This window comes from Malurus melanocephalus, unplaced genomic scaffold (genome assembly GCF_030028575.1).
Source record: "Malurus melanocephalus ecotype Western Australia unplaced genomic scaffold, MMel_1.1 scaffold_48, whole genome shotgun sequence".
Classification (NCBI taxonomy): Eukaryota; Metazoa; Chordata; class Aves; order Passeriformes; family Maluridae; genus Malurus; species Malurus melanocephalus.
This window is the reverse complement of record NW_026623280.1, coordinates 2,564,509-2,578,174: the sequence shown is the minus strand read 5'-3', so window position 1 is coordinate 2,578,174 and position 13,666 is coordinate 2,564,509. Positions and strand designations below refer to the sequence as shown.

Sequence of the window (13,666 nt, the reverse complement as noted above, 5' to 3'; positions counted from 1 at the left end):
GCAAGGCATCCAGGCCAAGAAAGATGTTCTCATTGTATCTAATATTGCTAACATTATTATTACTAATATTCTAGCACTTTTTTCCTGATTACTAAGCCACATGCTCTCTTGCAAAATACAACCCTTTTCTGCCAAAAGGAAGAAAAAAAAAMMCCCAAATCTTGTAAATTTGAAGGTGTTGGCATCCAACTTTATTTCTCTTGCGTGTAATAAATCGTGAAGGAATCATGTGAATGACTCAAGCTCTAAAAATACAAATCTAACTAAGAGGCCGAATCTCTGGGGCCCAGCAGCGGTGTGCTGTTGTGCTAGCCCAGCTCTGAGGGCTTCTGTCCATGCCAATTAGCAGTAGGTTGGAAAGCCAGGCAACCATGATGGGTTTAGTCCYGTTATCTAACCGCTGCACTGTTCAGAATTGCTGATTTCCCTGCAAAATCGTGACAGATGTATTACAGGAAAATATATTGGTTGAGTAGCTAGTGAGAGAGTTAATGCAAGGGATAATAAGGAGCTGAGGCTACGTCCTCCAGCAGACTTTGATGTGGTTTGATAATATATGGGACGGGTCAATCTGCCCTATTAGCAAATGCAGCCAGTTTATGCTCTACATACAAACTGGAGATTTGATAAAGCACTAAATTAGTTTTCACAAGGTATTAGATGTTAGATACTTAATGGGATCATCATGCTTTTGCTACACTCGGTTAGGATGTGTTCTGTAACAGAAGCATGCGGCAGCATGACATTTCACCAGGAAAGGGARCACGTCTTGTGACTGAGTCACGAGCCTGGGAATTAGAACATCCAGGCACTGCTTGGCTTCTGAGTTACTGTCTGTCTGACTTGCAGAGAGGATTCTCTTTTCACATCTGCAGAATGGGACTGCGGCCTTCCTTTTCCTCTTTGCCTCCATGTGAAGCTTAAGTCACCACTGCATTTTAAATGGGTTGGGTTTTTTTTTTTCATCCTTGGGAGCAAATAATTATAAATCTGTAAAGCTTCAGTTACATGAAACTAATCCTGCCCCCCTCCAGTAGGTGCTGGGAAAGTCCCTACATTTGATGTCAGAGAATTTATAGGTCCAAGCAAGTCTGGATGCAAATCTTTAGTAGATTGTGAAAGAAGCAGCTCAGGGTTTTGATGGAGTGCTCCCCAGCTGCGCTCTGCATTTCCTCTGAGCCAGTGGTTAACTAGTGTTTTAAAATGTAACTAAAACCAATAGTTTAATGAAGCCAATAACATTTTTATAGTCAAAAATCCATTGGCAAGATGCGTCACTCTGGTACAACCCTGCGTACCTGCACCCGTTCTAGCAGTGGGAAATGTGGGTGAGGAAGGCAGCCTTTCTGGGGCCACACAGCAAATCAGTCTGAAATGGGTCCTTGGTCKGACCCCTCCCTTTATCTGAGCTGATGTTCAGTCCACTAAATGCTGCAGGTTTTGTCTTGGTAAATAAAAACCTAAAACTGCTGACAGTAGCATATGACCACAGCTACCTTCAGAAAACCGTGCTTTAAAACCCATCAAGTGTTCTGTGTTTCTCCCATGGATCTAATTTTTTGCTAACTTTGTGTTACCCTCTGTTTCCAGACACTGTTCTTAAATACATTTAGAATGCATTATTTTACTTTCTCTAACATCTCACTGCATATACAAGTAACTGATCCTGAATGACCACTGCCAGGCTTTGCACTTTGAGCGCTCAGGAGACGTTCCTGCCTTTTTGTGAAATGCAGCAGGAGTGTCATGTATAAAATGATCCCGTTTGAAAGGATAGAAGCCGTATCCCAATATAGATCGCAGTGGAAAATGACTCAAAATTACATGACAGCTTCTCCCCCATTTACCTTCCTCCCCTCCCTTTCCCTTTCCCTGCTTGTTTGCCAGTTGGGCCGTGGTAAGAAACACGTTGTGTGTTGTGATCTTTTAGTTTACTGTTACTAATAATCCCTTTGCATCTTTCATTAGCATGTTATTTATAGGACTAAAAAAGGGCATTGGTACTGCTCAGCCTCTCAGGTGGTACTGCCACTGTCCCAAGGACTGGGATGGTTTTAAAAGGGGGCTGAGTTGCACCCTGGCTTTGGCAGCGGGCTTACCTAGCTCCAGCAGCAGCCTTGGACTAAAATCCCGTGATTTAAAACCCGCTSAGGCCGCTGTGGTCTTTAGATGCTTTTATAAAAAGAAGACTTCACCTCATAACTCCTGCTAAGCCTGCACCTGATGAGCTGGTCGGAGCTGGAGGGCTGTGTTTTCCCTAATAAATTACTTTTTTTGAACCCACTTGTTAGTCAAGCGTTGTGCACACTAACTACAGCGAGGGCCCTGGGCATAAATTACTCTCACGTGGCACTGTCTCCGAGCAGCCCCCCAGTTATGGATTACTTTGTTCTCGACTTGACAGGAACATAATTAGAACTGTTGATGAAATCTACCAAATTGTTCCTCCGTGGCCTCAATGGTCAGGAAATTTGGCTGAGTCGTATTTGTCACCGACGTAAAGGCTCTAAACACTTCATATTAACTATGTTATTAATGTGCCCTCTAATCTGTCCGTGAATTGGTAACACTTGGAGGGAGCTTGTGCTCTAATAGCACCTTGTGATGAATTCATTGTAATGCTGTTCAAAAGTTTCTGGAGGGTGGGAAAAAAAAAAAAAGGGAAACCTTAATAAAAAGTGAACATTTCTAGGTTGTTTCTTTTTTCTGTATGTGAAATTTTATGTTATACAGTTTTGTTTTGTTTTGCTTAACTGGAGATTCATTTAGGYTTTACATTGACAGACCGTTTTCTGTTCTATAGGATTTGCTGACATTTGGGCTGTTTCATTGCCAGAGGAGGCTTTGTGTGTCCCAAAGGAAGTGAGTGATCTGGCCATAACAAATCCTGCCAAAATATTTTAACACCGTTACGATTTTCTAATGCAATGCGTAGTGAATGTGACTAGAAAAGGATGGTGAGTCCATGAAGGGGGTTCGCTCCCTCTCCTGTGCGATTTGTCTGGTGGAACGAGCACGCCGCAGCTGCCGGGGGGTGGGAGACCAAAGCCAGCAGTGGGAGGGGTGTTTTGTTTGCCTCCTGAAGTGGGTCACTTCAGGTGCAGGCTTTAAACCGACCTTTCAAATTTTGGCCCTGCTCTTGAACTTTGCTGGAGTCCAGGCTCGTCAGAGACAGCGTTTTAGTGATGTTAAAAAATGTGTTTTGGCTGCTGTAAATGTTCAGTGAGTTTAAAAGGGAAATGTGTTGGGCACTTATGGATGAGAGAGGGGTTAGTGGCTGAAGGTCCTAGAAGCTGACAAACTCTTTCCTTCAGAATGAAGGGTTATCTCATACTTCAGTGTAGTTTTGAAGAACATTAAGGTGGCTTTTAACTACATAAGCAACTCTGCTTAAAGTGCTAGAACACCAAAATGAGAGTTCTCACTTGCAGTGTTCAGGAGATGACTACAATTCAGACAGCCTAATGCGTACCTTAGGTATGGAAAAACAAAAATTTAGATTCCCGAGCTGTTCTCTAGAGCAGCAGGTAAATGAACTGCTGTTTTTCTACTGCCTTGGTGATTTGTTTCTATTAAATTTAATAATGTCCACTCCCCTCTCTCTCCCCCCATCCCCACAAAAAAACCAACCCAAATGTAACTAAAGTTARTATTTTATGTAGGTAAGCAATTKAAAACCTAAAACCAGTAAGCAGTYTAAAAATGAGCTGACTACAGGATAYCAGCCATCWTCTTGTGCCCARYGYACACCACATTGGATTACTCTGGCAATTGACTTCTGCACCAGGGTAAACTCAAGTGTCCTTGGTCGTTTTACATTTATCCACTTAAGGATAAAAAAAGTGGCTGGCCATGTGTAYCAGCAAGTTTTGCTGAAGGTAGGGAAGCTAATGAGAAACAGAAAGTTGAGCATGACCACAGCTTTTGCTCAGTTGGGCATAAGTAAAATCAGGATTTTCGCTGTTGATGGTGTTTCCCACTTGGATGTTTCTCTGTTAGTCTTTGAATTCCAGACAGAATTGTAAGTTCTCACGCTCGTCTCCTAAACCCTTGTTCAGGTTTTCTGGGCTCACACAGACATCCCATTCCCTGTGGCCACCATATATGGTATTTCCCAGGTCCCAGGGGCAATGATGCTGTCACTAACAGGAGGGAAGTGTTAGCCTGGGAGTTGGGACTCATTCTGAGACTTTATTTTAGGATCTTAATATTTGTAAATGAAATGGGAATCTTAACTCTRCATTTTTCTCATGCAAATCAATCTATTTCTAGTAATGAGCAATTTAAGGTTTATTTTTTTAATATTGTAGTTGCCATCTCGGGAAATCAGGATCAGAATTCAGGATGCTCAAATTAGGTGATAGTGCATACAGATATTCTGTTGATGAATCTATTATTAGAATGAAGTAGTACTTTCCCTGGATCTCTTTATTTTCACTGTTTTGTCTCTYTTTCTCTCTCAGGTCATCTTGTCTAAGTTTATTCTTCTATTCTTTAATTTCACCTCACCGTTTAATTAATTTCTGCCAAAGCCATGGGCTCTTGAAGGACTTTCTAAATTATTAGATCTTGTTACTTATTTGCAATGTGTTCAAAACTGAATTTCATTTTCTTTTGTCATAGTCTTGTTTTATCACTTCTRAAATGGGACATTATTTGGGGCATTCTTCCCCAAAACCATTTTTTATGCTGTCCTGGCTGTACTTCATCTGTTTTTCTAATATGCTTTTGCTACTAAAAATTTTCTATAAGTGAATGAATATTGTATTATCCTTGAATGTTATTCATTTTCTGGGTTTGGGGTTATTTTTTAGTTGTTTTGTTTTAGGTTTTTAGTRGAAATGTCGTGATACTCATCCTGTACATATAAATCTAATTTCTCATTCGGTAGACCGGAATGCATGTGAAACAGAGATTCATCTTGATTTCTCTTATTTAAAAATAGGAAGTAAAGCTACCTCTGTAGAAACCAAGGCACTTACTCAAGGTGAGGATGTGAGGAATAGAAATTTAATATCAGAATTGGGTCCTGGAATATTAATTTGGTAAAACTGTACGCTCTCACAGTGTCAGCTGTGGAGAGCATATGCCAGGAGACACTCGTGTTCAAAATCAGGTTGCACAGTTAATCATTGTAAGAAATAGACTTAGCACTTCATAAACTCTAGGAAAGACTGTTTTCTTTTCCAAACATTTAAATTACTGAGCCGTTTTATACATTAAAACCCAATTATGACTTGCATGGTATTTCAAAGAGTTTTCAAAGCTGTTTCTTTTRGGAACTGTGCATGGTCTGAGGCTTTAGCACTGACTGGTTCACATTTTCAACTGTACAAACTGTGGAGGTTTTTCGCTAASAAAACAGCGTTTGGTGAATGTTCATTACCAGACTAATCAGTACAGATCCCAAGCAGCCAGTTCCAGGACATKCTGTAGGTCCCTTAAAACCAGCAAACTGAAATCCCAGTGTGGCCATCGAGCTCCAGAATATAGCTTAAAAATACTTTATTTCCTTTTTCTAAGAYGGTAATGATCAGGTCAAAGTAAAGCTTTATTCTGCTACTTTATGCAGACGGCRTGCAAAACACATTTCAAAAGAAATTAAAATTAAAATGCGTTCTAGGATTTTAAGGAATGAGATTTACCTGCCACTGATCAGAAAAATTTGTTTTGAACAACAATTTCTTGTTTCCTAGGGTCAATTTTGTACTTGAGCCAGACATCAGTTTTAAAAATGTAAACCATCCAAAATTCCAGAATAATCTTTCCTCTTACTCATTTGGGTGCTGGTTTTTCAGCAGAGGAGTGGGTGTGAATCAGATCACGCTAATCTGGTGAGGAAATGACCATTTGTGTGGAATGCAGTAGCCAAGGAGTGCTGTGTTATAAATGTGGRAACATAAAACATGACGTGATACTGGCACAATGATGAGAGCACTTACCAAAGCCACCCTAGTCCTGAATATAGGGAGTTATTCCCAGAGTTGGAAATTAGTAGGATGGTGTTTGGTAAATCCGACATTCCCAAATCAAGGGTTACTTAGCTGCCATATCCTGGATATCAGGAAAAATGAGGTTTATAAGATGAAATAATCCTGCCTTAAGGGCCAAAAAGAGACAAAGCAAGTTTTCAAAATGAGCAGCTGCTTTATGAAGACTAATGTGGACCCAGGATCCCTGTATAGGAAGCAGCAAAGCTGCTTGCTTTAACAAAAAGAGCTAAAAGGGGCCAAGGTGGTTCAAAGGGGCCAAGGTGGTTCCTCACCCCGCTCATTCTGTGTCTGACAGGAGAGCTGAAGCTGAAATGAGCGCCTGGTGCTTCTCTTCATGAAGAGACTGTATGAGTGAGAGGTTGCAAAGATATCAGAATTTACTAAGTCAAGTCATACTTGTCGATGACTTCTCTTGCTAGATATTTAAAGTTCAAGTGCCTGTTTGCTTTAGTTAAGTGCCCTGAAGTACTTTTAAAAGCGTTGGCCCATGTATATAAACAAATTGAGAAACTCTATTGATAGTCTTCCCAGTCAGAGTGTGTTACCCAATATTTGGATATCCTTCCTTGAGTCCTAAAAAGATTTGCTTCAGCAACTTCTAATACGTGTGAGGCTTTGTTAGTGGAGCACTGTGTTATTTTTTTATTATAGAAGTTTCCAGAAATGCAGTTCCTCAGTTGCACATGGCCATGAGGAGGAAATAGAGGGGAGTCAGTATCTCAGAAACTTATTTATCCTGAACTGAAGTGTGACTTGAGAGGAAGAATAAGCTGGAGGCCTGATTTCCTCTTGGAACATTTGTAGTAGGGGATTAATACTTTCATCTCTCCCACAGCCTTTTTCCCTTCCTGCTCAGCTATGCTAACTCARGAACCTCTTTTAGTGCTCAGAGTCAGGCAGCCAAATTAAAACACATTCTCAAACCACAGCAAAATCCTGTTTGCACACGATTGACCACTGACGGAAGGAAAGGGAGTTCCCAGCACTGTTGGTAAGGTGAGGGCTGGGATGGTATTTACCTGCTCCTTCCCCACAACAATCCTTACCCGGCAGTGTTGCAGTGCTTCCTTACTTGTTCTCATCATAGCATTGCTCTTCTGGAGTGATGTGCTTTAACCTGATGATATTGGTTGATAGTGGAAGCCTGAGAATGTCATAAGATTGTATATTGAAAGTTGGCCTTTTTCTGTTGATAAAGAAATAAGCTTTATTTGGAGGGATCRCCAGAGAGAACTTACCCAGTAAGATCAGTTTTCTTCAGAAAAAGTAAACTGGATGCCATCAGCAACAACCCCCCAAAATGCAATGTAGTTTGAGCAATAGGGATGTAGCTGTGTGTTACATTAAAATTAAAGCTGCATCCTTCTTTAAAAAAAAAAAAAAAAGGCAGCTTGTCCTAATAATTTTAATCTGAATGTGCTGGTTTTTTACTTATCCCTGTGTGCTGAGATTTAGGGGTTGTCATAAGCAGGTGAATTTAGAGCTGTTGCTAATTTAAACTGCATTTAATAAAACACAAGTTTGAGATATCTTACAAATCAGTGAATGTGGCATAGTTTGAAGATTGCTTTTGTCAAGTTTGATTAGCTCAAAGAGAAACCTTTTCTAAATATTGGTTGAGAGATTAATCAGACAATGTAAGACCTTGAATTATTCCTCATCACAGGAAAACAACATAATGTATTATCTCATTTGAACACTGGGAAAATGTAACTTTTGAGGATTTAAAATTTGTGTTTTAAAGATTCTACCCAAGGCAAAACTTTCAGGCTGTTCTTTATTTAAACTGACTTGTATTTTTTCCACATTATACTTCACTTTCTATAGCGTATTCCCATATTACAAGCTGATAGTACCAACATCATTACATTGAAGGATGTTCTCATTATTGACTCCGTTCTCAATTAATTATAAGTTTGTCATGTTTTAATGAGTAGGATTAAACTTTCATATTCCAAATATATGCCTTGCATTGCTTGCTTAGAAGCCTTCTGAAGAATGTGGCTGATCAACTTCTCTGAATCTGTACAAGGAAACGAAATATTCTTTGTGCACATTAAAAAGTGCTGTATTTACAAACACTTGCAGAAAATATTTAATAGCTCTCTGCTTTGGAACAAAGCATAGAATTTGGGCAAAAGCTTTGCTGCTCTTTTCTAGCCTGCATTGTCACAAACTGTTGTTATCTTCACTAAAACAGAAACTCATATAGATCTCTTTTAGATCCTGTAAAATAAAGAATGGCAAAAGGGAGAGTAGCACTGATGTATTTCAGGCACACCCTAATTTTCACTGGTRATCTGTATTCCTCTTCAATAAATCCCTGCTTCCTTCTGTGGCTTTTTTTTTTTTTCTCCCCCCTCAAAATGAGATTGTACTTTATACTTTTACTTAATTGCCCTGTCTTTTAAAAGCTTGGTACATTTGCATCAAAGCTGCTGCCACCTGTGCCTTTCAGATTCGGTCCAGTGCAGCCCTGCAGGGCGTCTGCCAGGCTTTCTTTCCTAAGTTCAGTGTGCATTATAAGATCCTGTTCTGTTAACATAGATTCTGATCATAAAATTTCTGGCAGAATATGTTCATTTKTCTTTTATTTTCTTTTAAAACTTCACACTTTTCTTGCTAATACAGATCAAATCCTTTCCAAGAGTGCTTGTTCTTTGCCTTATGTGCCTGCAAAATAGACACACAGKATGGATGCATTCTGGCCCTGTTGTGGGGCCATTTCTGCTGATTTCAGTATGTTTAGGGCTTTTCCTCCCCAGTCTATGAGTAATAATTAGATACCTGTAGACAATAAGCACCAGTAGGTTTGGACTCTGTGTCAGTGTAGATGGGTGTCATAGTAATGGCAGGCAAGCAGGTTCCTTAGCAAAAAGGAAATGTGGCATTTAATATGATTTTACTTGTTTAGCCTGAATGGATTTAGAAAGTAACGTTGCAATGTGAATAGCAATGTCAGCTGACATCACAGGCTGGCTAATAACACACCAGCATGATTTCGAGGGGCTGGGACCAGGTAGRAACCAGGTAGGAACCCCAAGTCCTGGTAAATTCTCAGCAGCAATCCACACCCCAGGCCATTTCTCATGAGRCYGGTTACTACAAATAGCCTGTGGCTRCATTTGGGTATTCAGGTTTCCACAGGATGTGGCTGCTCCTTCTCACTTCCCAGATGGCTTTTCATKTCCCATCACCTGTCCTAGTGCTCCCTCACTAACAGAGCTGTGACAAGAGCTGTCAGGATGGCTGTGAAAGCTGCTTTCTGCTTGTGGCCATCACAATTATCACACGTGGGTGCCTTTATTTAGCAAGTCTGCACACATATTACTGRTGCAAATGTCTTATGTTTGGGTACATTCATTTTATATCTTCATTTTATATCACTAATCAAATGAGTCTGTGGTGGTGACGATATTTTGCAGCCTAATCAGGGAATTAAAACTGTGCAAAACCTGCTTGATCCAAGCATCAGTAATTTGGTAACCTGGAGCATGGCAATGGGAGTTTTATACTCCACCTCCCCATCTCCCATGCTCCAGCACATTTTGTACACGTACCATTGTTATTATCAGCATCTGTCTTTTGAGGGATGATTTACTTGTCTCTAGGTCTCTGTCCCCTTATACAATACCAGACCTAAAATTGCATCTGTCTAGAGARAAAGGCATGATCTCAGAGAATTAATACTGATTTCAAAATCTTATTGCTAGTGACTACATGTCGTATTGCTTTAAATTAACCAGTAATTATTCAGAATCACATAGGAAAGAGTTAAAAAAAAATTGAAAAAATCCCTTTTCCAAGCAACTGGAACCCTTCCTTTCAACACAGCTGTTGCAGGAGGTTTCAATGGTATGAATAAATGTATTTCTTTTAACACTTTTGTTGTTTAAAATGCTATTGTTTCATCTGAGGTGTGAGGAGATGTGCTAACCTTGTCAATGTGGGTGCAGTAGAGCAGAAATGATAACTGTATATACTCTTTTTTTTTTTTTACAAAAATACAGAGTGTGTGTGTGTGTGAGAGAGAGAGAGAGAGAGACAACTTATTTAAATCCTGAATACAGTCAGACCTCATATGCATTGTTAAAAAAAAGCCCTAAAGAATTGCATATGGATTAGGGGGATGAATATTCTATTATTTCAGTCTGTTCTGCTGATCTTCTTATTGTGACTTTGCGCTTCAGAAATCTGCCAGGAATTTGGCTTTGCTGTACTAGACAGTAATTTTAAATGTGTATCAAGCACTTGATAGTGTATGATTTGCGTGCTGTTGCATTCCCATTCCCTAAATTTTCCACCAATTTATTACTTTTTTCATACTGTTTTAATATTTCAGGATGATGAATATATACAGCATCATTAAAAGTAAATAAAAAATGCATGAAATTAAAAAATGGAATATTAGATGTTTCTTTGCTGTAATCCCTAGGTCCAATAGGAATGAAATGTCTCTGTTCTGTCAAGTAATCCCTAAACATGATTAGGGACCTTGTAGTTTCCACATAGCCCACATAATATTTGTATCATATAAGCCTATTTATGTAAGGTTTGAGTAAAAGTTGTTATTAGAAGACCTATAAACCTATTCTACAATTCAAAAAGATATGCTTGCCTCTTAATCTCTCTACTTTTTATTATTTTGCTGGAGATGGCAATAYGTCCTTAATTCATATTTCAGAATTCTGTTGCATCTTTTGGGTACTTATATCAGGCATTAACAATCCCAATGAAATGTATTTTTAAGACAGAGGACTGAGTTCAACAGTTCATCTGCTCGGGCAGCTTCTCCTTAAATCCTCATTGGAAAGGATGTGCACCTCTTTCTAGGTTTCTCCTTCGACATCTGGGTTTAATCTGACCTGGGGGTCTGGAGATGCAGAGATCGTTTTTCTCGCTTTGGGGGAGGGAAGGTGGAAAGAGGGAGGGGATTAATTTTCTCTGTTTAAACCCTGCTATAATGTATTTTCAGTGACGGAGGTGCTCCTGGCAGCTCCACAGAAAGTTTTARAAATCAGCTTTTGGTTTGATGAGTCTATAGCAGAGTTTTAGGGAGAAATAGCTAGAAAGAAGGAAAATGGGGAAAAGCCTTGAATTTACAATAAAGAATAAATCAGGAKAGACAATGGCCATTTCCAGCTGTTTCTCGTGACACAGTTGTGTTGCAGGTACAACAACCCAACACTTCCTGTTCCCTGGCTCAGCTTCTTGCCTGGGCAGCAGAAATGCTCACAGTCCCATCTTATGTGTTGTTAGGCTGAATTCATTAATGTTCAGAGGTATTCCAGTTCCATGGYAGCACAAGGAAGATCAATAAGTAAATTAGAACAGTAACTTACGTACTTCTATGGTTTGAGTAAGCTTTCACTAAGAAAATATTTTCAAATGATAGGAGGGGTCAGCTGTGGCAATTCCGTATTTCCCATTAGGAAGTTTGAGATTGTATTAACCTTGGGCTATCTACTCAAAAAAAACCCTGTGGAAATACACCCGTATTGCTTTCCACACTGCACTGAAATTTACTTTTTATTTCATTTTCRGCAGTTAGGGTGGCATTTGAACAATAGGTCTATTCTGGTATTTATGAACTAAAGAAGCAAAACTGCTCACTGCTGAGCCCAGGGATCCTCTTCCAGGAAAAGTGAGATCAATAACTGTTACCAAGTCTTCATTTATAGGGAGTRTTAAATGACCACAAAGTCCTGATGTCCTGCAATTAATAGGTTATGCTTAAAACCAGGGTATCTGCCCCCTGCCCTCCAYCTCAAGCTGCCATAATCAGAAATTTTGATCTTTGATATAATTTTAAACAGTCTCTTTCAGTTGTTACAATTCCTTTTWAGCTGGAGAGACTGCATTACAGCAGTACCAATAAGTGTGAGGTAAGCGATGCTTTCCCTCACCAACCTCCTCCTTCCTGCAAGCTGTGGAAGGTGGGAATGAGATGATGATGCTTGAGGTTTGTTTTATCATCCAAAGCAGGGATTTGCAATTATTATTGCAGTTACTTGCGGGTTTTGGCAATCAGCAGAAACGGAAGTGCACACCCCAACCAGAACAGAACAACCCCTGAAAATTGAAAATTAAAGCCTTGCACTCAGATGTGTTTTCAGTTGCCTTTATTCCCTCAGTCTAAGTGGAAAAGAGGGATTTGGGAAAGTGAGAGCTTAATTTAACAAAATAATATTATGCTTTCGATCCTTAAAATGAATGAATTATTTGGATACTTAGCAGTATAATGTCTTTGAATAATGCTGGTACTTAAGTTAGAATAAGTGATATTGTCAATGTGCTGTGTTTTCCTCTTATGATGTTTTTACCAGTTTGGCATTTATGGGRAGCAATATCATTGTTGAGAAGTTTCCAAATTGCTTTTTATAGAAATCTGCAGAAATTAAATCTCCTCCTTGTTATGAAAATGAAGTGATGTCTTGAGACGCCAGTATATTAGCACAAATCTGCAGAGACAATAAGCCAAATTCCACTTGCAGTTATAATGTGTCCACTTTTAACAGCTGCAGGAGGCTGTGTACAGGGCATTGTAAAKGTAAACTACAGCTGTGGGCAGTAGTAAGAGGCAGTGCAACATCCCAGCCCCATCCCTGTCCCCTCTGACCATGTGTCTCAAGACAAATATTGAAAGGAAACACCCATAACGAGTTAAAAGAGAAACCAGCTCATGGGCAGTCCAGGCAGGTCACTGTTTAGTGAAGAATTATTTTAACTCAGCACTGTAATGGGTCTTCATAGTTGAATTTAAACTACGTAAAAGTGCTGTATGTGATGCCTTTAAATCCATTGACAGAATTAAGGCAGGACCAAGGCAAGTGCATGATTGATTTTCACAAATACAGTAAAATCTAATAGATGGAGGARTGCAAGATGGATCAAGTTTTAAGACCTGATTTACCTACATCAGATATTTAGTGGGATGGTTAATTGGATTGCTTCACCAAAAACTACTCACAGGAGTAAAGCCATGGACTAAATGTCTGCGTAATCAAGGGATCTCTGTGCATCTTGATTTCCATGTACTAATAACCAGCAATTAATGGTTCAGAATGACTACAGGGAATGGTTTAAGGCTCAAAATGGCAGCTCTAGGGGTTTGGGGGTCTTTTAGCATTATTTCACTGTGGTTTTTAGGAGTATAGACAGGCTTGTGCAAGTCCATGTAAACAGAAGCTTTTAACTTGAGTTACAGAAGGCTCTTCATGGCTACAGCTAGAAGCCATCTCTCTTCAGCAAGGTTGGATGCTTTTATTTATGAGAATTAGGCTCTTAATATTAAATCCAACATATTAACCTACTTCTGTGTAGCCTACGTGTCCTATTACGTGGGTTTATTAAAAAAAAAAAAAAAAAAAACAAAAAAACCAGGAAAGATCTTTGAATAGATGGGTGACAGCTGTTGTTTGTATTTTGTAGCAATCACAAGGCATTGTATACTTCCTTCTTGGGATTTAGCATATTTTTAACACAGGTGAAAAGTCAGCAGTCACTATTGGCACACTTTTTTTTTTTTTCTTTTTTAATTTGTCTCATTGTAATGTGTATGAAGCACGTTAGAATACCAGACCAGGAGTTTTGAAAATACTGATACATCCTCATTATTTTTGCCGTAGTATTTCCATACTAGTGAATCATCAAAGCATTAAGTCCTTTTTTTT

The 13,666-nt window shown here is 39.3% G+C and overlaps 1 protein-coding gene across 15 annotated transcripts in view; it reads left to right on the top strand.

Annotated features, from left to right (window-relative positions):
* Positions 1-13,666, top strand: part of ESRRG (estrogen related receptor gamma) — a 448,915-nt gene that overhangs the window by 220,297 nt on the left and 214,952 nt on the right. For 4 of the 15 annotated variants that reach the window (XM_057365151.1, XM_057365155.1, XM_057365153.1 and 1 more), the window contains one exon: positions 2,804-2,862. The exons of 10 other annotated variants lie outside the window; for them this stretch is intronic. Coding sequence is in view for 1 of the 5 variants with exons in the window: in XM_057365141.1 (XP_057221124.1) it covers positions 2,923-2,957 (35 nt within the window). In the remaining 4 variants the exon portion in view is untranslated. Of the gene's footprint in view, positions 1-2,803; positions 2,958-13,666 lie in introns of all 15 variants that reach the window. One more of the 15 variants, XM_057365141.1, reaches the window with a different exon arrangement.